This window comes from Sarcophilus harrisii, chromosome 1, assembly GCF_902635505.1.
Source record: "Sarcophilus harrisii chromosome 1, mSarHar1.11, whole genome shotgun sequence".
Classification (NCBI taxonomy): Eukaryota; Metazoa; Chordata; class Mammalia; order Dasyuromorphia; family Dasyuridae; genus Sarcophilus; species Sarcophilus harrisii.
In genome coordinates this window covers 406,250,489-406,276,956 of record NC_045426.1, presented here as the reverse complement: position 1 = coordinate 406,276,956, position 26,468 = coordinate 406,250,489, and the positions used below count along the sequence as shown (strand labels likewise).

Below are 26,468 nucleotides of genomic sequence, written 5' to 3'. Positions count from 1 at the left end.
ATTTTATCAAACTGCTCCGGGAAATGGGTTGTAAAAACGATTGAAGTTCTATATAAACTCTAGTAGTCATTTCTGTTGGTTATTCTCACGATCATTAATCAAGGACCTATTTCGGTTAAATACTCTTCGGTTTCCTTTATTTTATTTTTTTTAATCCAGAAAGGAGGTATTGTATTTTAGGTGCCATTAGTTTCTTCCACTTTCCAGGGGATGGACGGAAAATATTGCCCTGTCCTTTAATAATGTTATCTAAACTGACAGCAGGAGAGAAAGTATCTACTGTACTGAGGCTTTCAGTGTGGTTATATTGAAGCTTCGATCGCACGCGGGGCCACAAACAAGGATTAAATGGATGGAGAGGAGGGGGGCAATTTCTAAGAAGCTTCTGCAGACTCATGTCTCGTCATCTGCAGATGCTGCACCACTAATTTTATTGAGTTGGTTCCAAGATAAGCCAACGACCAAACGCCAGAAAGAACTTAAATCCCTGCTCTTTAAATTACTATTCACGCGGAGTGTAGCGGCCCTGAGACTCCCGCAAGGGAAGGAGGGAGGGAGACGGGTGGGTGCAGGAGAGAGCTCCTGCAGCAGCCCAAGTCCCGCAGAGTGGGAGGAGCGCAAGAGGTAGGTGCGGGGCGGGACGGGGAGGAGGGGAGGTGCGGCAGGCGCCGGCCTGGGCAAGGAGAAGCCAGGGAAGGAGGCGGAGGAGCAGGAGGAGGAGCAGCGCTCGCGCCGGCTGGGCCAGGATTCCACAGCAGCGCGGGCCCGGGATTGGCCGGGCGCTGGCTTCTGGCGAGGCGGGGTGGGGTCTGCGCCCCCCGAGTGAGGCCGCGGAGGAGTGAGCGGGGCTGCCGGGGCTTGGAGGTGTCCGGGAGAGCGCGCGGGGGGTGCGTCCCGGGAGCCGCGCCGCGTCGGGCCGCAGGAGAAGCGCTCTCGCAGCTTGCCCGGAGAGACCTGAATGAAACGCGCCTCTCTGGGGCAGCCCCTCGGCCCGCTGTGCCTCTGCCGGCGTGAGTGTGCTTGCGTGCGCGCCCGCCCAGGAGCCCAAGGCTTTTCTCGCTCCCCCCTCGCCCTAGCAGAAGAATGTGCCACCAGCTGCTCCCTCTCTGCGAGCACTTTACCCAGAACTGAGGAAAGTCGAGAAAGAGACAAAGGCTCCAGTTGGACGGAGCGAGTTTAAGAGACTCGGATTAAAACAATTAAAAAGTAACCACCCACCCACGAAAGGTGAGGAAGGAAGGAAGAGATGGCAGCGCGTAAGCAACGCGAACCCTGAAGGGTCTCCCTTCTGATTGACCGGGGATCTTGACACACATGGTTGACCCAGACCTTTTGCTTTGCTGACTTCCGCAAGTTGGAAGTTGAACTCTCCGCAAGTTGGACTCTGCAGTTAAACAATGGATAACTTGAGTGAGGTGAGTACTTACAGTCCTAGAGGTGCTCTGACGGAGTTGGGAGGAAAGACTTGGGAGGCTTCTTTGGGGGTCGAATCTTTTCCCCTTTCTACCTCCCGTTGCCCCAAGTCCGCTCTGGGCTGCTTTTGTTAAGAATCCGGAGCCAAGGGGTCGCGGGGCTTCCGACTTAAGTCTGGCTGCCACTGAGCAAACTTGGGGCTCCCGGCCGGGCGGATCGCTTTTCCGAGTCCAGTTGTTGAGCTGGGTGAATAATTCTTTCCATCTCCCCCTTGAATATACTGTTACGGTTGTATTTTTTTTAGCCCACGAGGGAGAAACTTTTATTTATTTATTTATTTTTCTATTTTTTTTTTTTAAATAACTTTTTATTGACAGAATCCATGCCAGGGTAGTTTTTTACAACATTATCCCTTGCACTCACTTCTGTTCCGATTTTTCCCTCCCGCCCTCCACCCCCTCCTCCAGATGGCAAGCAGTCCTATACATGTTAAATAGATTGCAGTGGATCTTGGATATAATATATGTGTGCAGAACCGAACAGTGAGAAACTTTAAAAAAAAAAAAAAAAAAAAAGTTGTATGAAATGAATTCCCCAGAGAGGAGGCTCTAGTTGAGTAAGTGATGGCAGCTTTTGCATTGTCTCCTCTTCCCATTTTTCTCCAGGATGTGCCGAAGGTGAGTTTCCTTTTGTGTAGTCTGTTTGCTCATGATTGTGTCACAGACAATATGTAAACTCTTAGGTAAGTCAGAGGTCTTTGGAGCCATGCATATGATTGTAAGTAAAGACCGGGAGAAAGCAGTTAGTAATGCAAGATCTCCTTTTTTGTAGAAAGTCCACCAAAATGTGAAACAACGACATGGCAAATGCTTGATTTCTCATGGAAAGGCTCTGGTATTTCCTTTGAAAAACTTGTTGGCTTCCTGTGAGAAGAGTTCAGTAATTACTTGCAAGGGTTCAAATACTTAGAGAAGGCAGGCTAGGGTTAAAAAAAAAAAAAAAAAAAAAAACGGGGTAAGGATTTAATTTACTCTTTTTCTTACTCCCTGCCAGAGTTTTTGGTATTTAAGATTTGTTGCCCGCCAAGTGTTTCTGTTTTAAGGTTTGGAACAATTACAGATGATATTAAAAGATCATTTCTTTTAAACTGACACTTTTGTTGAAGATTGGGCATATTTTGCTGAAAAGTCATTTATGAGAATTGTAAGATTAAATAAGCTTCATTCTTGATACCAAGACAACATTAAAAAAATTATAAAGTTTATTTTAAAAAATCTCTCGAAAGAAATTAGCTGTTGGTAGGATGGATTTATTCCTCTAGTTTGATGTACTTATATGTTTCCCAGATTTTAAGTTTGAAATGACCCAGAGTAAAGCATGACATGAGTCAGTTTAATGTGGCTTTTCATTAAGTCCAAGGGGGTGTTTATGAAACTTGGTAATTCCATCCCAGACTCCAAATCTCATTAGTAGAATGATTTTGCTGTGAAGTATATACTGTGCCGTTTTAATAACTTATCTCAACTAGATGTATCATTTATGTCTTCTAGTCATTCTGTTTACAATATGTAAATTTATCCCATTCATGGAAAACAGCATTTTTAATGGCCAAAGTAACAACTGGAACCATATGGTACAGGTGCCTTGAGAAGCAAGGTTAAATTAACTCTAAATACAGACTTGCCTCTTTCACTTTTGAGGGACATTATTAGACTAATGCTTTTCCAGGTTCATAGCATTTATTTCCTTGGCCACCAGAAAAAAAGAAACCGAAGAGGGTCTTTTTTGTTGTTCTTTCAAGAATTCCAAGTTGTCTTCACAATACAGGTTTAGATTGTCAACTGGACACAACTAACCTTGACAGCATGGTCCATTTATTTTCATGTGTAAGAGAGCTACTTGAGAATGGCAGGATAACCTACTGGAAATGGTCAGTAGTTACTGACCTTCCCATTGGGTTTTCTAAGTACAAAAATTGATTATTTTACCTTCATTCTAAGTACAAATGTAATAAAAAGGTAACAGCATTTTCTTTCACTTTAAATAACAGAATGGTACATTAAAATTGTCCTGTGAGAGTAGGGATCATTTTTTGTTGTTGTTTCCTCAACCTCATGTGCAGTGCTATGAACTTGAAGACAGGAAGAGCAGTGTTCAAATCCCATCTCTGACACTTTTTGTTGTAACTTGCCTGGGTTTTGAGTCCCTTTTTTGTGAAACAAGAATAATATACCTGTGGCCCCCACCTTGTTATAAAGACTCAAATAAGATAGCATAACAATCTTTAGAAGTGCTTTAGTTAGAATTGTTATGGTAGCACACATCTGGAATAAAGTTTTGAAGAATCATTGCATCTTAATAACTGACATCATTTATAAAATGTTTTAAGGTTTCCATATGGTTTTGTTGTAAAAGTTAATTTCATTTAATCCTCAAAACATAGTTGTGAGGAAGATTCTGTAAGTATTATGCCCATTTGACAGATGAAGAAACTAATGCTCAGAAGAAGTAGGTGATTTCTCCAGCTTGACAAGGCAGGATTTTACTTTTTCTTCTGAAAATGGCTATCTTCTTATTCAGAGCAGCTTGAAAATCATTGAGTGGTACAGGTTTTGTTTTGTGGTACAGGTCAGTGGACGGTCAGTGAGGAGAAACCTGAGTTGAAAATTCTTATCTCTGGGAGAGTCACAATCTCTGACCCTCTTTCATCAGTAAAATCTCAATAATCTGTGTGAGGCTCAAATGAGAGGTTTCTTTTCAAATCTTAAAAGTGTTATGTAATTGCCAACTGTCATTATCTTGTTAGAACCTTGCATTTTTCCCAGGAAACTGGCCCAAAGGATTTTTTGATTTAGTTAAGGTCATACAAAAAATTTTCAAGGTGCTCTTCTCTCCACAGTTATGTAACAATAGCAATAAGTTTGTAGAATGCTATATCTTTCACTGAACAAGTAAATAATCAAGAAAGTTGTTTTAATATCACTTAGTCAGGGACTTACAATCTGGAAAGGGCCTTGGACAAAATCCTAATTTTACAGAAGAGGAAATTGAGGTCCACAGAGAGTGACTTGTGCATAGTTAAAGAGCTAGTTGGCAAAGGTGTATCTAAAACTCGGGTCACCTTAACTTCCAGCTTCTATTTCTTATGAGTAACAGTGGCTTTCCTCTTCCCCAAACTTGTGTTTGAATCTTTTGTTCTACCCATGTGATTAGTATCCTTACTTAGACCTTAATTTATATCAAGTTCCACCCATAAGAACAACTGGTTTCTTTTTCTGCTTAGAGTGGCAAACATGTAAGTCTTGTTTCAAGGAGTTAAAGCGGGATAAATTAGAAATGTGTTAGGTTGTCACAGGACTCTTAGCAAAATCTTACTAATGCCTTATTTTGAGAATTTATTTTAATACAATATCCATCATATGAAATACAAGGGTAGAAAAGATTTGTAATATTCTAAAGCAGGAAAAATGGATTTGAGTAAAATATTTTTAGATAGGTCTTGATTTTTTTTTTAAGGACATTTTGTGCTGGGGGCCTTAGGCAGCTTCTCTCAAGGTAAATTACAAGATAATAACTTGATGAATGATAGTCAACATGAAACTATTGTTGAAAGACACTAAAATTTCTGTATGCATTTATTACCTTCATAAGAACCTTGGTATCAAGAAAATGGAAACTAATTGTGATTAGCATATATTTTGTTATGTACTAGAATATACACATGAAGCTACAGCCTAATTGTATTAATTTCTGTGTGCATTACAGACCTTATATTCTTGTCTATACTTGTTTGCTTTAAATAACACTTAGGATCTTATCATTGACTGGCAAGAACTTGTGCCAGCCATCTGACAGCTATTGACTTCAAAATGTGATTCGGGATTGGGAAAAAACAAAACAAAACACAACCCTAAGTGGGCAAAACTCCCCCATCAAGTTTTAGTTTCCTCACTACTTTATTAGGGTTTTTTTTTTTAATAGCCTAACTATAATACATTGTGTCTGCATTTCTTGGGAGCCTGTTTTTTCAGGATTTCAAATAAGTGGTTAAAAGTTTGCTTCAGGCAGAAACTTAAATTTGGAGCCCTGAAGTAATTGAATGCCACCCATTTCAGTAATCCAAAATAGCAGAAAAAATGTTCTTTGTGGATTTAAAATCAAATTAAAAAAAAAAAAAACAAACTAAGAGCTATACTTTAACGCAAAGTCAAAAAATTTACAAAATAATTAAGGCAAAAATATCATTTACTTAATTCTTCATTTTTTTTTCTTTCTATGAGTGGCAAAGAATTTTTTATTGTCATTCAAGTCACAGGTATCATATACATCAGAAGTGTCATTCTGGCCCAAACTAGATTAAAATATAATTGGGAAATGTTTAACAGAATAAAAATATCATTGTTGTGATTGTTCACTCATATTCGACTCTTAGTGACCTTATCATGGCATATCAGTATTGTCCATGAAGTTTTGTTGGAAAAGATGCTGGAGTGGTTTGCCATTTTTTTTCTCTACTGGATTAAAGCAATCGGGAAAGTAATTTACCTAAGTTTATACAACTAGTAAGTGTCTGAGGCCGAATTTGAACTCGGGACTTCCTGAACCCAACTTCCTGAACCAAGCCTAGTATTTTAGCTAATAGCTGCCTCAAAAAATAACATAACACATAAATAATAATATATAGCTTTCTAAATCTATATTTCGGTTTGAGTTTGATGCTGTTGATGTACATAGAGGCTGTTAAGGTTTTAGGTTATAAAATTCTAATGGAGAAAGTTGCTTTCTTGTCATTTAAATTGTTTTAGGTTTGAAAACTGAGATGTTAGATGAGAACACTTATAACTGAACTAGAAGTGGTGTGATTGATTCCGAGTTTTGTTCCTGTTTTGTGTTGTTTATAATAACATCTTACACTTGAGAATTGTTTCTCTGATATTTATTTTCCTCCATTATAGACATATTTTTATGGTATTTTTTGTTGATGATATTTTAGCATAGTTTTTTTTTTTTTCCCCCTTTAGAGAATAAAAGGTTTGAAGCATTTGCTTTGTGGTTTTCCAAGACAGTAGTCTGCAATTACATAAGAAAGGAAAATATAGGAAATGGATCTTTTATATGTCCTGGGGCAATTCTATTGACAACTGGGCTGTCTGTGAAAGACTTCCATGTGAAGGGCAATATAAATCCATGTGTTCCTTGCTCGAAGTGTATGATGCCTTATAATTTTTTTTTTTTAGTATACCAAAAGAGGACCTGTCTTGTCAATTACTCTCTCTTGGCCCTATCACACAACTTACTTCCCTCTAGCAAAATAAAATACTGACTGATGTTGATAGGACCATTGTGTCCCAACATCTTAGCTATTTAACTGAGTGGTGAATGGAATGATTTTGCTTTTGTTTTAAAATCTTCAGGATTTTAAATTGCATGACCTTTAAGAGCTGGAACATTGAAAATATTCTCTGCTTACATATTATTAGAATATACAACACCCCTGTTACTTTTTGGGAGGGGAATGAAGTTAAGTGTTTGCTTTTGGTCAAAGATGTGTCAAGTATGTGAGACCAGATCTGAATGCAGAGCCTCCCGACTTCTGGCCTGGTGTCCTATCCATTGTGCCTTTTTGCTGCCTATCCCCTGTTCTTTAAACATTTGATAGAAGGAAATAGGATATTGGTCGTTAGCCTTTTGTATAATCCTTTCATATTATTGAAAGAAGTTAAAAAGATGAAATAAATGGAACTCTTGGCAAACTTAATTTCCAAGCTATTTCTCAGAGTTCTGGAGACTCAAATAATCTGGAGGAGGCAGTTCTCATTTCTACTTAAGATCCTGTTTATTTTTAAACCAAGAGTAAAATAAAAGTGCATACTTAAGTGTGGGATCACATGCCTTTGCATTTACTTCCATCTGATAGTATTTACCATCAGTGTCTAAAGAAACATACTAGTCCTTGAAATGTTAGTTTCCCAACCCATCTCTTGCACACAGCTTTTGGATGAATCTCCCCAAAACTGTTTTCATGTCACTTTGACGCTCCCAATTTTTCCACTATTCCCTAATCATTTACAAGAATCAAATCTAAAGTCCTTAGCCTGGCATTCAAGGAATATTCAGATCTCCCAATCTATCCCTTCTGGCTTATCTCTTACTACATATCATTTTTCTCTTGAATCCTATTTCATCTTCTGCAATCCATCCTCTTTGGTGACTTCAGCATTGATGTTCACATTTGGCCCAGTTTTCTGCATTATCTTTGACATCTTTTCACCTAGCCAATTAGCATTCAGATCCTATGGGGTTCTGTCTCCCATACCTCTTGCAAGACTCCTACTGGTAACTCCTTAGTCTAGACACAGTGGTTCTCAAAGTCTGGTCCAGAGCATCCTGGGAATCTCTGAAATCCTTTCAGAGTCTACAAATTCATAATTAGTTTTTATTTTTGATGTGATCAATATCTATAACTATAAACCACATAAACAAAACTCTTTGGACAGATCGTCAATCATTTTTAATAGGATAAAGATATTGAGAACTAAAGTTTGAGGACCACTGGTCTAGAGTCTTCCTAAGAAGTCTTCTTGCCTCCATTGTTCATCCTCACTTCTGATTCATCCTTTGTACTGTTGCTGTCCATGGAGCTGGTCAAATCACTCCTTTTAAAAAATGATTTGCCACTCTTAATTGCATACTGAGTTCAAAATCTGTTTTTCAAGGCCTTCCATAATCTGATAGCACCTTATTTTCCCAGCCTTGTCCATATTATTTTTCACACACTCTGTGCTTTAGCCAGCTTGGATTACTCTGCTCTTTTTTCCTTTTCTCTAACTAATTGAAAACAAGTGCTCTGTCTCCTCCAGCTTACACATAGTAGGGTTAATAATGATTGCTTTTTGGGTCTAATTGAATTCTAACTCTTGTCTTTATAGTTCAATTCCTTTGGATAGAGAAGTTGAGGGGGAGTATTTCAGGAGTAATAACACAAGGTTTGAGCACAAGGCACAGAAAAATATGGAAATTTCGTGAGGGACATTGTCTTCTCTGGCTAGAGAACAGAGTGAAACAAAGCTGGAAAATTTGGCATGATGCTTTTTTTTGCCTGCAACTTCATTTTTAATACCTTTGTCTTCACTGGCACCTACTTATCTGTATGAGCAAGTCTTTCCTATCCTAAAAAGCCTCTTAAACTCCTGTTACCACTCATCATAACAAGTTTCCTTCACTGTTAAAATTTTATTTCTTATCATTCTATTGTCAGACTTCTCCAAAAAGTAGTCAGTACTTTATGCCTTTACTTATTCATCCCTTTCCATGCAGTCTAGCTTTATAACTCCTAAGAACTGCTGTATTCAAAATTTTCTTTGCCTTTTGCCAAATAAAGTCATCTTTCCCCAGTCCTTCTTCTCATGATCTCTTTATCCTTGGTGAGGGTGAGATCTAGTATTAGGCAGGACAAGGTATTTGTGCTTCTTAGGGAAAGTTTGAAAATCATTCCCTCTGCACAATTATTGGGCAGTTAGGTGATATAGTATATAGAGGAATTTGCCAGTTCAAATTTGACCTCAAATGCTTAATAGCTTTGTGACTGGGCAAGTCACTTAACCCTGTTTGCCTCAGTTTTCTTATCTATAAAATGAGCTGGAGAAAGAAATGGCAAGCCAATCTAGTATTTTGCCAAGAAAACCTTAAATGGGGTCATGAAGAATCAATCCAACTGAAATGACTGAACAATAATGTTATTTAATGTCTACAGCAAGCTTTGAGTCTTTTCTATAACACATCATCTTGCCTCCTTTTACTTCTATGCTATAATACTTTTCTGGGATTTCTACCCTTTTCTGCAGTCAAACAGAATGGTTTCCTTCCCTCTCTCATTCTTCTGATTCTTTCTTCCTGGCTTCAAATGTAGCTTTCTATAAAGTTTTGTGTAGTTACTGGGCTTGACCTTATTCTCTCCACTCTCTCCTGACAATTATTCCATAGTAAACAGTAATCCTGCCAAGAAGAGACAATTCCTGTTTTTAAATGGAAGAATACAATTTATAAACAATTAAGTATATATGATACTTTGAGAATGGAGAAACCACACAACTTTAATAATTTCCCCCTCTCTCCCCTTTTCTTCTGACTTCCAAATATATCTTCCCCACTCTAGCTTCCCTCCTGAAGACTTGCATTTCTTCCTGGCTGCAGGACATTTCTACCTGGATATCCCAATAGCACCTCAAATTCAGAACCCACTCATCTTTCTGGCTTCTGTATTTTTAATTGTGGGTCACCATTCTTCCTGTTACCCAGAATAGAAACCTCCTTAATTTTTGACATTTTACATTTTTTCCTTTACATCTTTTTACATCCCTTTACATCCAATCAATTACTATATTCCTCCTCCTCTTCCTCCTCCGTGTGTGTGTGTGTGTGTGTGTGTGTGTGTGTGTGTGTGTGTGTGTTTTCTTGGCAAATTCTCTTTCACCTTGCTGTTTTCATCAAATCATTTCTGATTTTTGGGCTGCAATTCTCTCCCATCTTAAAAGTGTTGCAGCAACGTCCCAATTTGTTTTTTATCCTTTCCAATCTACCTTATGTCCTAGGCTAGATTTATTTCCTAAAGCAGAATTCTGCTGAACTGACTTCCCATTGCCTGGAGGAGAAAGCTTAGATTTCTTAGGTTGCTTGTTATGGGCCAGAACTCTGAACTTGAAACAATGGTTATCTAGTTTATCATAGTTCAGTATGACTGATTTAATCTTATAACAAATAACGGTTTCCTAGTGATATAATGAGTTTATACTCAGTGTAGAGCATATAAACTAGGAGCCTCAGCCAGGATTCATTCAGAGGGCAGAGAAGACAGGTGGGAACGCAAGTTCTTGGAACCAAGGAGAGAGATAGGTCTCTAAGAAAGCTAACTAGGGCCCAGCAAAGGAGACAAGACTTTGAAAGAGATAATAAAGGATTTGGACTTTAACCCCTGGCTACTCTCGTGATGATTAGTGAACTGAAACGAAGGCTGCTCCCAGAGACCCCCACAGACCCCAAGAAAACCAAACAAAAGAACATTACAGTTGCTGGTCCAGGCCCTCCCTTTTATGCTCACTTCAGGGTCGTAGACTCTCAAATATAAAGCTGAAAAGAGATCTCAACCACTTAGTCCAATCCCATAATTTTATAGATCAGGAAAATAGGATCTAGAGATGGAGAATAAGTTGTCCAAGTTCACGTAGGTGGTACATGTCAGAGACAGTTTAAACCGAGGTTCTCTTTAGAGCCCAGACACTTTCTGCTTCACTGTAAGCAGACCTCCCTGTGTTACGGTTCCAATACCTTTTCCAACTTTGTCATGGTAATTCTCTCCTTCACATATCCTGTGCTCCGGCTAGACTGAGTTATTCAGAATTTCTGGAACTAGCCCTAAGTTTTCCTACTTCTATGGCTTTTCTCACTCCATTCCCTCTTTTTCATCTCTGCCTTTTAAAATTCTCCCTGTGTCTGTTTGGACACCACTTCCTTATTGAAAATATTCCTGGCCCTAGACAAGGTTTGAAAATTATACTTTCCTGTGTGAGTTGACTGGAAGTTTGAGCATTTATATGTAACCCATCCAACTTGACATTGTACAACATAAATATGTATGTCCAATTTAAAGGATAATGTGAAAAATTATTTCTTTTATCCTTCTTACTCTTCTCTATCCCCCAGATGCATCCCCAGGTAGTAGCCCACCTCATCTATCTTTAGGCTCATCTCTGAGGAAGATTTCTTTAATTTCCCCAATGGCTAATGATCTTTCTTTTTCTTTCTTTTTTTTTTTTAATATTTGTAATATGACTCAATAAATGCCTTTTTTTCCCCTTTCATTCCGACTCTCTTGCATTTCCCCACTCAATTTTCCTCTTACCCTCTCTTTCTGTGTCATATTTCCATTTAAGAATAATGGAATCTTAGCATTCTAGCAAGACAGCAGATGAAATAATGGGTAGAGTACCAGCTCTGGAGTAAGAACGTCCTGAGTTCAGATCTGAGCTCAACCATTTACTGAGGAAACTGAGATGTTTCTTCAAATGTAAAATGGGGTTAGTAATAGTGTACCTACTTCCCAAGGTTGTTGAGAAAATCAAAAGAGATAATTTAGCACAGTGCCTAGCACATAGTAGGTGCTTTATAAATGTTTAATCTTTCCTTCAACTTCAAACTGAGTAGAAACCCTTTCTGGAGTCTCTAGTTGAAGATCTCCATTGGTGTGATACTTCTCAAGGCAAGAGCCATTACCCAGGTTATTATGACTGTCGGGCTTCTCTGCATGAAGTCCAATTTAGTATTAGTTTTTTTGGCTGCCATGTCTTACCGTTCAGCCTTTCTGGGCACGTGTTTACAAGGACATTCCCCACTGCCCATTTTTCCCCATTATTGAATCGGAACTCCCTCATGCTTATGAAAGTCATTTTTTGAACTTTAGTCTAGAACTTGAAATTTAATTTGAGGTTAAATGTTATTAGGTGCAACCTTTTGTTGTAGCTTATAGACAGCCTTTATCTGACATCATGCTGTTGTTAACAAGAGTATTATGTGTTAGCATAAATTGCTGTATGGTCTGGGAAATGATGTGGTGTCTGTAAACTTTTTCACCATCTCTACATATTGTGTCATATAAAATTCACTCTTAAAGAACAGTTCGATGAAGAAAGACAAAACAAGCTCATGTTGTGGATTTTTGGTTACATTTTTAAAAATATATGTATATATGTTAAAATATATAAGAATTTCCCAGTAATACATGGAAATATTTCTAACATTTAATTTTTTAAAAATTTATTTCCAAATCTCTCCCTTTGCATTCAGTACATTTTAACAAATGCTTATTTTTTAAAATAAATTTTTAATAGTATTTTATTTTCCAAATACATGTAAAGAGTTTTCAACATTAATTTTTCTAAGACTTTGTATTCTAGATTTTTTCCCCTCCTTTTTTCCACTTTCTTTTCCCCAAGACAGCAAGCAATCTGATATAAGTTATATTGTGTCAGTTGTTTTAAACATTTTCATATTTGTCATGTTGTACATAAAAATACAGACTCAAAAGGGAAAAAACCATGAGAGAAAAAAAAAAAAAAGGTGAAAATGTTATGCTTCAATCTGCAATTCGGTCTCCATAGTTCTCTCTCTGGATACAGATGACATTTTCCATCCCAAGTCTATTTAACAAATGCTTATTGAATTGAATTTCCATAGTGGAATATTGATGAAATACTGAAGATTTCATCAAAGTAAATAACCTTTTTTTGAAAATTGCAACTCTTCTATAATTTAGTAGATTAAATCATAGGAAATTGCCTAAGGTATACAAATAGGTTAAGAGACTTACCGAGTGACACAAGTGTCAAAAAGTCATGTTTGAACCTCTGTCTCAGTGTGGACTCAAAGCCCAGAGCTCTGTCCAATAACAGATGTTTTCAACAGAGAAGACTGTTGTGTTTGTGGTCAGTGAAATAAGGAGATTACCATCAACTGAAAATGCAATCCATCACATCTGTTACCTGGCAGAGTGTTTGGGAACAAGCTCAGGTTATTTTATGCAGCAGTGATCTATTTAAAATAAATTTTCTCAAGAGTGATCTGACTTTACCATTATTTTATCTCCAAGGAGAAGGAATTCTGGAGTAGGTGGAAGTGGAAGTTTTATAGCTTTGTGGATGCTTGAAAGTAGGTCAGATATCAAGTACTTCTTTGTATATGGGTAGTACTCTTGCTAAATCTGAAGGTTTTGTAAAATTCAGGTGATATTTCTTGTGGTACTCTTAAATTTCGTGTTAGCTAATCCGAAAATGGTTTTTCCCTTCATAACAGTTCCATTGCAACAGGGACAGTACTGATTTTGAGTCGATATATCTATGATAGTTCAATAATTTTACTTTTGGGAAATATTTTGCCTAGCTAAGTAGGCTTAAAATATGAAACTTTCTATTTTGCTGGGAGCAGAGATGCAAGAAAGTTCTACTATTCAGGTAAGCTGCTGATACAGAGCTTGCCATTCCCATGGCTAGTGTTCTTTGGAGATTGAAATCACACATGGGGAGCCCTCTTTGCCCTTGCATATTTTGTGGGAATTGTTTTAATGGATTTGTTTTGTAATTCTTCATTCCATTGAATTTTGTTGCCTTCATGGCACCATGTGTTAACTGGAAGGTCAGCCAGGTCCCAGAATGGGTGATTTTGTTTAACATGATGATGTTTTTTAACTTAGAGAATTTTTTTTTTTCTCTTTTAGGAAGTATCTGAGTTCAGTGGCCTGTTTTCTGAAATTAAAATATAAAGATGTTTTCGTTCCAGTTTAAATTATCAATATAGGTTTTGTATTTTCTGCACTCAACCCAAGAATTTTTTTGTATATAGCTACATAATAGCGCGCTCCATTTTTCTCTATCAGGGCTCATCCATCCTTTGTATCTTTGGTGCCTAGTATTCGACATACAATAGACACTTAAATGTTTTTTGACTGTTAGGAACTGGTACAATTAATATTGTTTTTTAAATTCAACTTTTTAAATTTCTGAATACTCTTAAGATGTGCAAAGCTTTTTATAAATAGTTCATTTTATCTTCACTACAGTCCTGAGAAGTAGGTGCCATTGTTATTCTAATTTTTATAGGTGAGACAAATTGAGATTGATACAACCTTTGCCCCAAGAACCCTTTACTTCCTTTTTGCTTTACCTTTTTTAAGTGTACTAGTTACTCTAGAGTTTTTTTTTTGTTGAAGTTCAGTAAATACCTAGAATAATGCCTCTTACATATTCAATCCTCAGTTGAGTGAAAACAAAACAAAACTTTCTGGCTCTAGAATAACTTTAGACCCATATTTTCTTTTGTTCTCTTTTCCTTCACTCAAAGGGCCCAAAATGGCCCTCTTCCTCTGCCTTACACAAGCCACTCTACCATTGCATTGGTGATCCCATTTAGTGGAATTCATCCCTTATCATCTTCACCTCTTAGAACTTTTAGTTTTTGAAGATTTATCTCAAGAATCCCCAAGGGGAAGTCTTAGCGGGTCTTCCATTTGATAGTATTTTATCTCATAATAACTTAGTGCTTAATTAAATGTTAGTAAAAATTAGTATTCAAGATGAAGTAGTACTTATCACCTTTCAATCTATGTATTAACATAAATGATAATCTAACTCATCCCAACCTGAGATGTAACTCATCCAAACCAAGTTCATGATCTTGTTTTAAAAAATTTTTTTATAAATATATTTTAATATAACTAGTTTCCTTTGTTATATTTTTTATTTTATACATTTAAAAACATTATTCTGAAAAGGGGTTTTCATTCATTATTCTGAATAGGCTTTACCATGTTCCCCAAAAGAATCCATGATACAAGAAGTTCAGAACCCAACATCCAATTTATAGAAACTTTTATTAATGTATTATTGCCAACGTTCTAATATTTAAGTAAACAAAGCATTGTCTCTTATGTATCTGTCTGGTAAACTCTACCTAATTTACTATTCTCTCTCTCCTCGATCACTTTTTTAGGTCCCTTAGGCTTTTTCTGAGCTTTTTCTTCATGTGTCTTATTTTCTGAATCTTTGATTATTTCTGCGACTCTTCTGTGCCTTCAGAAAATAAGCACACCTTTAAAATATTACCCCAACCTGGGCATACTTATTCATCTGAATAACTCAAATATAAGGTGGTAAAGACTGAGAATACAACTCACATGTAGAACTCTTCACATGTAGGCAGTCCGTTTGTTTTGCAACTGCTCTTTCATGGCTGATTCATGTTGGCTTCAGGCTAAGTGTTTCTATTATTTGTTTTTTAGATGAATTATTGTTTTTGTTCCAACTTATCTTTCTTTCTAATGATAACCGTTTAGTTTTCCTATCCTACCTATATACCTGGCACTTAATATGTACCTAACAAATGTTTGTTGAATTCACATTTTTTCAAGTACATACTATTTAACTTAAAACATTGCATTTAGGATTCTCTTCCTTCTCTGTTTATTTGAAGTCTGTTAGTATATGTTTAATTTCATCTTTGGAAAAATGTGTCAAGGAATGAGGCTCATTTGGAAACAGTAGCATGGGCTTCTCTGTTTGATTCTTCCCATCTGCTCTATCATGAGTTATCACATTAGGTACAGCTCTCCATCTTGATGTTTCATCTTGTCTCTACACATTTGTACAATTTGTTAATTTTCTGGAGAATATGTCATGTGAGACTTTAAGATAACACCTGTTTATTATATCCCCTGTAATTCTGGCAGCATTAAGTTCTTCCTGTGCTGTGTATATTACTAGGGTCTGGGAATACAAAGACAAAATGGAAAATGGTCCCTCCCCTCAAGGGGTTTAGATTTATTTGTCATAGTTTGTTTTATATTGTCATTTGTTACTAATGTCTGTCATCCTAGTGCTAATAATGATTTTGATAATAGACTATTTCAGAATTTTCTTACAGAAATATTTTTAATTTGTTTTTCTTCATAATTATATGTCCTTGCTAGACTCTTTTTTTTATTTGTTTGTTTTGTTTTGTTTTGTTTTGTTTTGTTTTTTTGTTAGGCAATCAGGGTTAAGTGATTTGCTCAGGGCCACACAACTAATAAGTGTAAAGTGCCTAAAGTCAAATTTGAATCCAGATCTTCCTAACTCCAGGGCCATTCCTCTATCCAGTGTACTACCTCTCTGCTCCCATAGTTTTCTCTAAATAATACTAAGATTAATTTGGTCAGATGTTCCACAATTCAAATGGTATTACTAATTGTATCGATTATAAGGATTTCTTTGATCTCTAAAAATGAACCGATAATGTGGGAAATGAATTGTTTCTTTAGCCTTTTGGATACAAATAATTACATATTTTATGAATGAATGAATCCCTCCATCCTGTGTGAATGAATCTGTAATGTTTTATAAATCCATATCATATATTGAAATATGCAGATTGAATAGAGTAAACAATTACACTTTTGAAGGACTTCTTGGGACACTAAGACAAAATTAGTTTTTTTTTGATGACTGCTATCACTTCATTGACTCATCAAATCGTTGAATCTGCAGTTTGATTCAGAATTATCCTTTTAAGTAACCATATTGTATGATGCTTTTTTTTTTTAAAGAACTTATTTCCATTTTGAAAAGTTTCATTCTGTCCTAGTGTACCCATTCATCTATGTTTACAAATGTAAGGGGAAAAAACCCCAGAAAATTAACTTTCTGACCCTGGCCTCATTACCCTTTAGAAACAAAAAGGGGGGGAAAACATCAGCTTTTATGTTAACTTGCACAGTTTCATCTAACAGTGAAGAATACTAATGGGAGGGAAATAAAGAAGCAGGTTAGTAAAAAAGTTTTTCCAACATTTGTTGCTAGTGCTCAGTTGATCAGCAAGCTTTTATTAAATTCCTTTGTGTCCAAGGCATATAGCAGTATGGTCTAGAGAATCCTGGGGATCTCTGAAACCCTTTTAGAGGGTCTACAAGTTCAAAAGTAGTTTTTATTTCCAATATGGTAAATGTCTATAAATATAATCCAGACAAAGAAATGCTTTGGAGAGATCCTCAATAAATTTTAATAGGATAAAGATATTGAAAATAAAAGTTTGAGAATCACTGGCATACAGGGTGCTGAGGTAGCTGTTTTTAAGGGATCCACATGCTATTGAAGGAGACAATTTCTTTCCTTCCCCTTCCTCTCTCTTCCTGGGGCTTTCTCTCCTCTGGGTTTTTATATCTCCCCTCTGGCTGGAAGTGAGGCAGCCACTCTGGCCAAATCCCCCCTGCCCAGTGGCACTTTTGACTTGGTCTGGTTTGTCATTCTGTAGACCTTTGCTTGTTGCCCTCTTCCCCTTGTTTCTGGAGACTTACTGTACTGGTGTTGGACTTAGTGTAACTGAGCAGTTTTTAGCCTTGCTGCAGCTCAGAACGCCAGGCTCAGCCTCCCTAGTCTCAGGGATCACAGACATGGGATCATGCTTGTGCCATTTGAACCTTGGAGCATCCTGGTGGATAACTGCTAACCTGGATGATATCACTTTTCACAGATAAGAAAACTGGAGATAAGACAGTCAGGTATAACTAGTAAGTGTCAGGGATGACATTTGAACCTTGGTATTACTAATTCCAAATTTAACCCTCTAACAAAGTCCCACTGCAGGAGGTACGATGTTTGTCTCATCAGTTGTGAAACTGCCAGGTCTCTCTCATTTGCATTGTCATAATGGTCACCTCCTCAGCTAAGCTAGCAGCAATTTGGTGGAGGGCGAGAAGGGCTGTCCACTAATAACTCTCATAGCAAGGTCCTGACTACGCGGTCTTGCCAATGGCAAATGAACTATGGTTATTAAGCTAATGCCCCAAATGTGCTCATTCCCCTTCTCTTTCTTTGGTGTGTCAGCCCTGCCTTTTTTGTAAGAAAATCCTCACTAAGGGTCTTTTCCAAGACCAGAGACTTTCTTTTGATCAAAACCATCTTGGTTTTGTTTTTTATATACAGGTTGAATATTTCTTATGAACATTTTCAGGCCATACAACTTACTTTATAGGATTTTCTTTTCAATCCCTCCCTTCTATGAATACTATGAAGTAGCTATATGAACCTTGCGGCAGAAAACATAAAAAGACTTGTCATTTGTTCCATATAAAATAGATAAAAAGTCTTGTCTAAACTGGACCAAAAAAAATTGCAGGAAGAGTTCAGACTTGGCTCAGGAAGTAATAGTCACAGCTTTTGGTATTCCTTTATATGGCTGTTTCCCAAACAGTTATTGAGCATATTTTAAGCACCTACTGTGTGTCAGGCACTATAGTAAGCACTAGGTTACAAAAGAAAAGCAAAATATAAGTTTCCTTCTCTACCAAAGGTTTCGTGTTAATGAATGAATTTCTTTAAACAAGTTTAATCTTCTGTTAGCCATGCAAATGTACAAACATGGAATGAAAACTGAGGTATTTAATATAAATATAGACTTGTTTTTGCTTTTCCCTCTCATTAAATTTGTGACTAAATTAGGAAGCTGCATCATTAATATTTAATGTAGTTCAACAGATTTTCCTTATTAGGCAAATTGTTGGATGCTGAGGTTTCCTGAGCTGTCAGAGGCAGAGCCAGGAAGTTCTTTCTTGAGGATAAGGCCAGAATTATTGGGTTGGTTGTTTAGGGCCATAGTTGTAGGAGAAAATATAGAGAACTTAGCCAAAGGGCAGGAGTCGTGATGTGAAATCCAGAGTAGAAGTATGACTGGTGTGTGTAAAGATGTGGTCTTAGGATCATAAATTCAGAGCCAAAAGTGATTTCATAGACTATCTTAGGTCATCCAGGAGGAAACTGATAGACGTGGAAAGAGACCTCAGTCTAATCCCCTTATTTTACAGATAAAGAAACCCAGGTCTTGCTTGGGTAAATTAGGTAACTTGTCTGTGATCACAAAGATAGCTCTAACTCAGAATTAGTGTTTGGCAGCTGTGTCATGTAACTCAGAGAGAAGGATCTGGTTTTTGGAGAATGAAGTTGTGCTTGGATTTATTATTTGTTCTTGTTGTTCAGTTGTTTTAAGTCATGTCCAAATATTTATAATGTTATTTGGGGTTTTCTTGACAGAGCCTACTAGTGTGGTTTGCTATTTTCTTTTCCAGCTGATTTTACAGATGAAGAAACTGAGTTATATGACTTGCCTATCCAAGGCCATATTTGAATTTAGGAAGACCTCCTAATAGGTGTTTTTTCTTCTTTTTTTTTTTTGGTGCTTATCTATGTCTATTTTTAGAATCCTAAGGATATCCAACCTTCTAGCTTGCTGTGATTGGCCTTGATGGCATGATGCTCAATTGGATCCTAGAAACTCTTCAAAGTAGATAAGCCCGAAAGAGAGAAGTTTTGGTCAGCATAATGTACAATAAATTCTGATATGTTTTTTTACTTTTTAAAATTATTTAAATTTTTTTGAACTTCTTAATGTTATGTATGTTTTTAAGTATAAAAATTTAAATTTCTATAGGTTGATCTAGAACCTTTAGCAATTTAGTTTCATCAATTTACTTCCTTCTTATGAACATCATGGAGTTCAGTTTACTATCTCATAAGTTCTGAAGCCATATTCATTCAGGCATCTTCCAGAAAAGGCCCAGTGTGGTTTTTCCATAAAAGATTTAAAAGTTGGCATTTCCTCTTGCTTTTCAAAGTGTATACCAGAAGAAAATCTGATGAAGTGAGCCCTTTGTTGTACAACTATGAGAGCCAGATTCTGCCATACAATATTAAATAGTCCATTTTGAAGAATAAACAAGTCGAGCGCTTTTTGCATATGTTGTGAAGGGCAATTTGTGCAGCTGTCTTTTCATGATAGGTACTATTTTCCAGCATTTTACCATGAAAAGTTAAAACAGATGAGTGAACAGTTCTGCTTAGGGGAGGAGAGAGGAATGGAAATGTTTTCTTTGCTGCATGAGAGCCAGGTTCTGATCTCAGATGTGTGGTATGTGCCATCATGAAAATAGATTTCTTAATTTGACACCTTTCTTCAAAAGAGTTCTGTTGGGTCTGAAACACAAGTCCAAAGTTAACTTCTTCATCCTGTTATTCTCCTTGTGATGTAGATACCTAGTAAGTTGTGACATTGTAAAGTCACATGTTACATTAATGGTGGAATCAGGAATAAAATTGTTATTTTGGTATTAGGTCCACAACAATGTAATTTTAATGCTAATTTAATTTTAACTGAGAGTGAAGGTGAGATCTCAGTATTATAGATTGGGATATGTCTATTTGCAAGTACTTCGAGCACCATACCATGTTTTTATTGACCATGGGTACTCTGTCCACTGTTGCTGATTGTAACCAACTTGGTAGATGGTTTTCCTAATTGTGGTCAAACAATAATTACCTGTATATAAATTCGTAATAAAGCTCTCAGAATTTAACTATGCTATTCCTGAGATGAGACAAAATTAGTCTCTTATAAGTTCCATATACCCTGTCTTTCCAAGCTTAGTAAAACTAGCCAGGGCTTATGAACCATTTGAATGACCTTCAGGAACGTAAGATTGCCCTTAGACCATGATGACACATCATGGTAGGACTTTAGTGAAGGAATGTTTAGCCTCAGATATTAAAAAGTTACAGTTCTGTAATTATTGACATTTTTCTAGAATAATTACTGATTTTTGTAGGGATTTGCTCTGTTTAATGTCACAATGTCTCTAAGGAAAAAAGATGTATGGAATATTCTTATCATCCTATCTAACATAACAGTATAATTGAGGTGATATACTGTATATCACCATAGAGTAACTTAAAAGAAACTTATAGTCTGTGTATAACCTTAGCCAAATGAGTGATTATTTGTTAAAGGAAAGAAATGAGACAAGAATTCAGAATTTAAGATAAAGTTTTTTTAATTGAAAAGAAATTGATTCTACTACTTAGCAAAGTGCCTAACATCAAGTGGGCACTTAATAGATGTTTATTGATTGATTAATGCTTGGTTCATTCAAAATGTGTCTTAGCTTAGCCATCTCATTTATTTTGGGGGGATGGCCAAACCTTAATCCATTTTAGGTTGTGTTTTTTTTTTAAATCATTTTAAAGACATAATCAACTTCAAGCTGAGGAAGATAAAATTGAAACCCAGAAGCATAAAATGTAGGGGTAGAAGGGACCCTGGGGGTCATTATATGTAACCTCTTCTTATTTACCTATGAAAAAACTGGCAACTTTCTGAGGCAAAAATTTGACCTCAAGACTTAGAGCTCCAAAGCCAGTATCCTTCCACCTGTATTGCATTTCTAGACATCATTGGACATTTAGTTGAATCTATACCTGAAGAATATATATATTACACTTTAAAAAAATGGTTACCCAGCCTGTGTTTGAAGACCTGCAATGAGAAGGAATCTACTCTTTAAATAGCTCACCCATTGTTGAATAGTTCTGACTGTTAGGAATGCTTTGCACTGTTTCTTAGCTGGATCATCTGTCTAATCAGGTTTCACACATCCTCTTATGAAGTTGATTAAAAAAAAAAAAACTAAAGTGAATTTTAAAAAGTTTTTTAATGCCTTTTATTTTTACATCAAGTTATTTCTAAATTGTATCACCCTAGAGAAGGTTCTAAGATGTTATTAAGCCAGTAATAGTGCTGACAGCTGGCATTATGTGCAACACATTGTCTTTAGTTTTCCTTTTTGAGAGAAAGAAAATGTTTCAATGTATGTTTTCTGGTACTAAATTTGGTCATTACAGCTATGAGAGTCCATTTTCCTTTTAGAGCCTTTTTCATATGTAGTATATTAAAAACAATATATTCATGTATTCAGTTCTAACCTCTCTACTAATCCCCAATCTTATGTCTCCAACTATTTTTTCATACATTTTTAACTATGTCTAGTAGACATCATAAAGATGGCATAGCCAAAACAGAATTCAATCTATTTCTCCCCTAACCTTCCCCTCTTCCCAACTTTCCTTTTAATGTAAAGGATACCAGCACCCTCCCAATTCTTTAGGTTCACAACTCATGTTTCAACTCCAAGTCTAGTACACTTTACCCTAAAACATATTGCAGCTCTGTACCCTTAGAGAAAAACAAAGCAACAATTGATGGAAGCTTAAGAAATAGTGATAGTTTCGCTGGAGTGAAGATTAACAAACAAATCTATGGACCTACCATGTGAAATTTCGGTCACTTAGATATAGCACCAATAAACAAAAGTTCCCTTTCAGGATTACTTTTATTTTTCTAAACGGCAAAGATTTGACCTCAAGACTTTGAGCTCTGTCTTGGAGATCAGTAAGTTGGCCAGTTTGACTGGAATGAGGAGTGTAGAAAGGGAAAATAATGTAAAATTAGCCTGGAAAAGTAGGCTGGAACCACACTGTGAAGATATTTAAATGTCAGACGAAGGATTTGGTTTTTATCCTAGAATCAGTAGGGTGCTTTTTGAACATGGTCACACCAGTGTTTTGGGAATATCAGTTTTGCAACCCTGTGGAAGATGAACTGGAGATGATTGGATACAAGGAGACCTATTAGAAAGTGATTGCAGTGGGCCATGAAAGAAGTGATCAGAGGCCGAACTAGGTCGGTGATTATGGAAAGGAGATGGATAGAGATGAGATTGTAGAAATAGAATCAAGACCTGGCAATTGATTGTATATGATATTTTGACGTGTTTATGTTTTGGATTACTTGCCATCTAGGAGAGGAGAAGAAAATTTGGAACACAAGGTTTTGTAAGGGTCAATGTTGAAAAATTATCCATGCATATGTTTGAAAATAAAAAGCTTTAATAAAATAAATTGATTTTATATGAGATTCTTCGTTCATTATGAACATTTACTTTTCAAAGGTACCAGAGAAATAAAAAACAGGACAAATCTGGTCAAGATATAAAAGAAAACATTTTCTTTTTATGAGGACTAAAGAAAGGAAGTCTATATCGAGATTTTTTTCTGTAGTTACTATTTGTAAGTATTGTTTTGGTTATTTTAGTACACAAATTTAGATGTTCCTGACAAAAAATTTGGGAAACAAATTTTTTTTTGAAGTTACATATTCTTCAAACATCTATTTATTTTTGAATGATTAACAAAAGGAAGTATATTTTGCTTTAATACAACAAGGTTATGCAACAAAAATAACACTTGCATTTGCTGGACATTGCAGTCAGTCTGGGTATTTCTTTCTTTTAAATTTTAGTAGTATTTTATTTTTCCAATTCCATGTAAAGATAGTTTTCAGTATTCATTTTTGTAATATTTTGAATTCCATTTTTTTTTCTTTCTGTCTTGCCTCCTCCTTCCCCAAGACAGCAAGCAATCTGATATAGATTGTACAGGGTACATTTTTCTTAAAACATGATTGTACAGGGTACATTTTTCTTAAAACATGAGAATGAAATATGTCCTACCTTCATCCTTCATATTCCTCCTTCCCTTCAATTTTGATGAGTAAATCCAGGTTTTTTTCTTTTTTTATAATTTCTCCGGTAGGTTGCTTTGTTGTTAGTGCAGAGGCATGAACAATTTGATAAAAAAGTAAAGTTAAAAGAAGACTCGAGTTCAGTTCATCTTCAGTGTCTCACTGAAATTTCAGAGTAGAAAGGCAGTTAAGTGCCATTGTTTGGATATGTTATAGTGAATATTCTTTTGTTCTAAAAGCTGGACTAATTGACTGCTGGGCCCCATTTGCACATTTTGTGCTTCTAGGAGAAAGCAAGCAGTTAAAGTGGTTACACTAGACTTAGATTCTGTAAGACCCAAATTCAAGTTCTGTGTCATACACTTTATTAGCTATCTAAACTAGGGCAAGTCCAGTGAACTCTTTTAGCCTTGGATTCTTTGTAAAATGAGGATAAAGGCTGTACCTGCCTCCCAGGATTGTTGAAGAGTAAATGAACTATTACATGCTTTGTAAACCTTAATGCAGTATATCAGTGTTAGCAATTATTGTTCTTGAAGGCAGAGACTGTATTTCCAGCATTTAAGGTAGTCAACATCTCGGAAATGCTTGGGTTCATATGAATGGTTTCATATGAAACAGTTTTGGTCTAGGGATAAGGATCAAATAAGACAGTATCATTGCTGCAGCATTTTTCTAGGTGTTTTTCTCAGTCATATATTTGGCTCCCAAGAAGATTCGTGTGTTAAGTGAAATGAATCTGCTAAATGGAGAAACTTGTGAACTCAGCTGACTTAGAGCCAGAACAGGGTCAGTTGACTGCCTGCATTGTTTACTGTGGGCTGTCAGGAACTAAAAGTATGTTTTAGCTTAGACACCAGTCTTCAGGTAATAATTATCATTGCCTTTACCAAGGGATTTTAGAATTGGTACTTTATACCAAATAGAACAGTATCTTTGATCAATAACTAGTAATTTTTCACTAATTCTTTAGCCTTTATTAATGGTGAGAGAATAGTGAGTAATTTGAATGTTTTTCACATCTTAGAAATATCTCATTAAAAAAGATAACATCTGGCAGTGATTCAGGTTGCCATCATAACCTTTGGTTAGCAGGGAAAATGAATTGAAAGTCTCATAATAATAAAAGTAAATTTATGGTCATTATTAATGTATATCAGGCAATTGAGATTTCTCTTCTACTTCACAGTACAGTATTATTGACTGAGGGAGAGAACTCGGAAGACCATGAATATACATTGACTAACTTTTGGAGAGGTATTCTTCACCTGGGATCCATGAACTTGATAACTATGTTTCAATATAATTGATTATCTTGTAATTCTACAAGTTTTATTTTATGCGTTTAAAAACATTCTGAGAAGGATCCTTAGAGCTCTTCAGACTTCCAAGAGGGTCTATAACACAAAAAATTGAGAAAAAAAAGGAGATCTTTTCTGAAGCAGCTTCTAATTCTTCTATTCATATGCAAGTTCACATCACAAATATCATAGCAGTGTAGATTCTTAGCTTATTCTGATGGTTGACTTTATTTTCCTAGCTTAATCACTGTATATGCCCAGATGTGGTGGCAAAGCACCCCAAAGATATTTTCTTGGCTAACATACCAAATTGTGGAAGTGGTGTCCAGGGCTGCTTTAATTACTCGAGAATTTTGCTTCCAAGAACTCAACATTTATAAGTAGAAATTCTATGAAAACAAAAGAAAAAAATAGGTGAGGCAGAAAATTGTATGTGTATGCATATACACCTATCTCTCTCTCTCTCTCTCTCTCTCTCTCTCTCTCTCTCTCTCTCTCTCTCTCTCTCTCTCTCTCGTCTCTGTTACGGTGATCCTCATCTGGTCCTTGTGAAAAATAGAATTTCAGGTTATCCTTGTCTTTGGCTCCCACGGCTTGTACTTGTTGGATTTTCTGGCACAGGTGGGTAGCAGGGCAAGTCACAGGGGATACAGGACAGATGGCAAGATGCTTCTGATGAGTAAGCCCTGGTGGCTCGGTAAATGCATGAAAGGGATTGAAAGCATGTCTTGGGTTGTCTAGTTGGAAGGAGACAGTCTTGTCTGATGACTTGGACTGAGGTCCCTGGATGAGCACATACAACGTAGACAAGGAAGATAGAGGTCGATCAGAAACACCAGTAATATTGGGTCAGTCTAACCTAGTGGTCTTGTCATAGCACTCTGATAGGGAACCAATTCAGACTTGGTCACAATCAGGGATATTACTCAATTGAATCCAGATCTATCCTGTTGTCTCTTTCGCTCTGTGGGTCATTCCATTCTCCAAGTCAGAACAATAACAGCCAAACCATCCCCATGTCACTTTTGGGTACCAGCTGCTTAGAATTCTGCTCTGGAAACCACCAACATGTGGTTTCCCCAAAGGTGCTGGGACTGAAAGAATCCAGGCTCAGGTTCACTGGCGCTGGCACTCGGGTAAGCCCTTGATACCATAGAACACTAACATTAGCATTATACTTGTACCTTATGATGCACTGCTGGCTAATTTATGAAATGTAGGTGAAAATGAAAACTGGATTGTGCTCCTTGGGTTTTGGGGGATTTATCAAAGTAAGAAACTAAGATTGGCTTATAAAAAGATCTTTAGAAGTGAAGGGGTAAAGGAGGGGAAAGAGGAAGGACTAGAAATCTCTCCATCTATTACAAGTCAATCAGAAAAGTGTTGCTGGGGGCAGCCAGGAGGGCCTAGGTTCAAATCTCTTCTTGGACACTTCCTAGCTGTGTGACTCTGGGCAAGTTACTTAACCCCAGTTGCTTAAGGGGAGAAAAGTGCTGCTTTCTGCTACTCATACATTGCAGTTCCCATTTAATACTTTTTTAAAAAAATCTTTATAATCTCCTAATAAACTTCACAAGGACTGGTTGTTAACTAAAAGGGAGTTATGTAAAAAGTTTTTTGCTATTAGTAATAGTAATTAGCATTTACTTAGGCTTTAAGGTTTGCACAACGTTTTAGAAATGTTATTTCACTTGATCAGAATCTTGCTTTGGGTTGAGCTTTGGGTCCTAGCCCACGTTTTGTTCAGTGTTGCTGGCTTTGCTTTAGATCTTCTAGTATTGGTCCTGGCTCTATAATCTGTGATTGTCTATTGTCAACAACATTTGTGCT

The 26,468-nt window shown here is 36.6% G+C and overlaps 1 protein-coding gene across 1 annotated transcript in view; it reads left to right on the top strand.

The window, feature by feature from the left end:
- Window positions 1-669: 669 nt before the first annotated feature.
- The window catches only part of MYO10 (myosin X), a 220,568-nt gene continuing 194,769 nt past the window's right edge, over window positions 670-26,468 (top strand). The window contains exon 1 of the mRNA XM_003759635.4: window positions 670-1,415. Coding sequence (XP_003759683.1) covers window positions 1,398-1,415 — 18 coding nt within the window. The 5' untranslated portion in view covers window positions 670-1,397. The remainder of the gene's footprint in view (window positions 1,416-26,468) is intronic.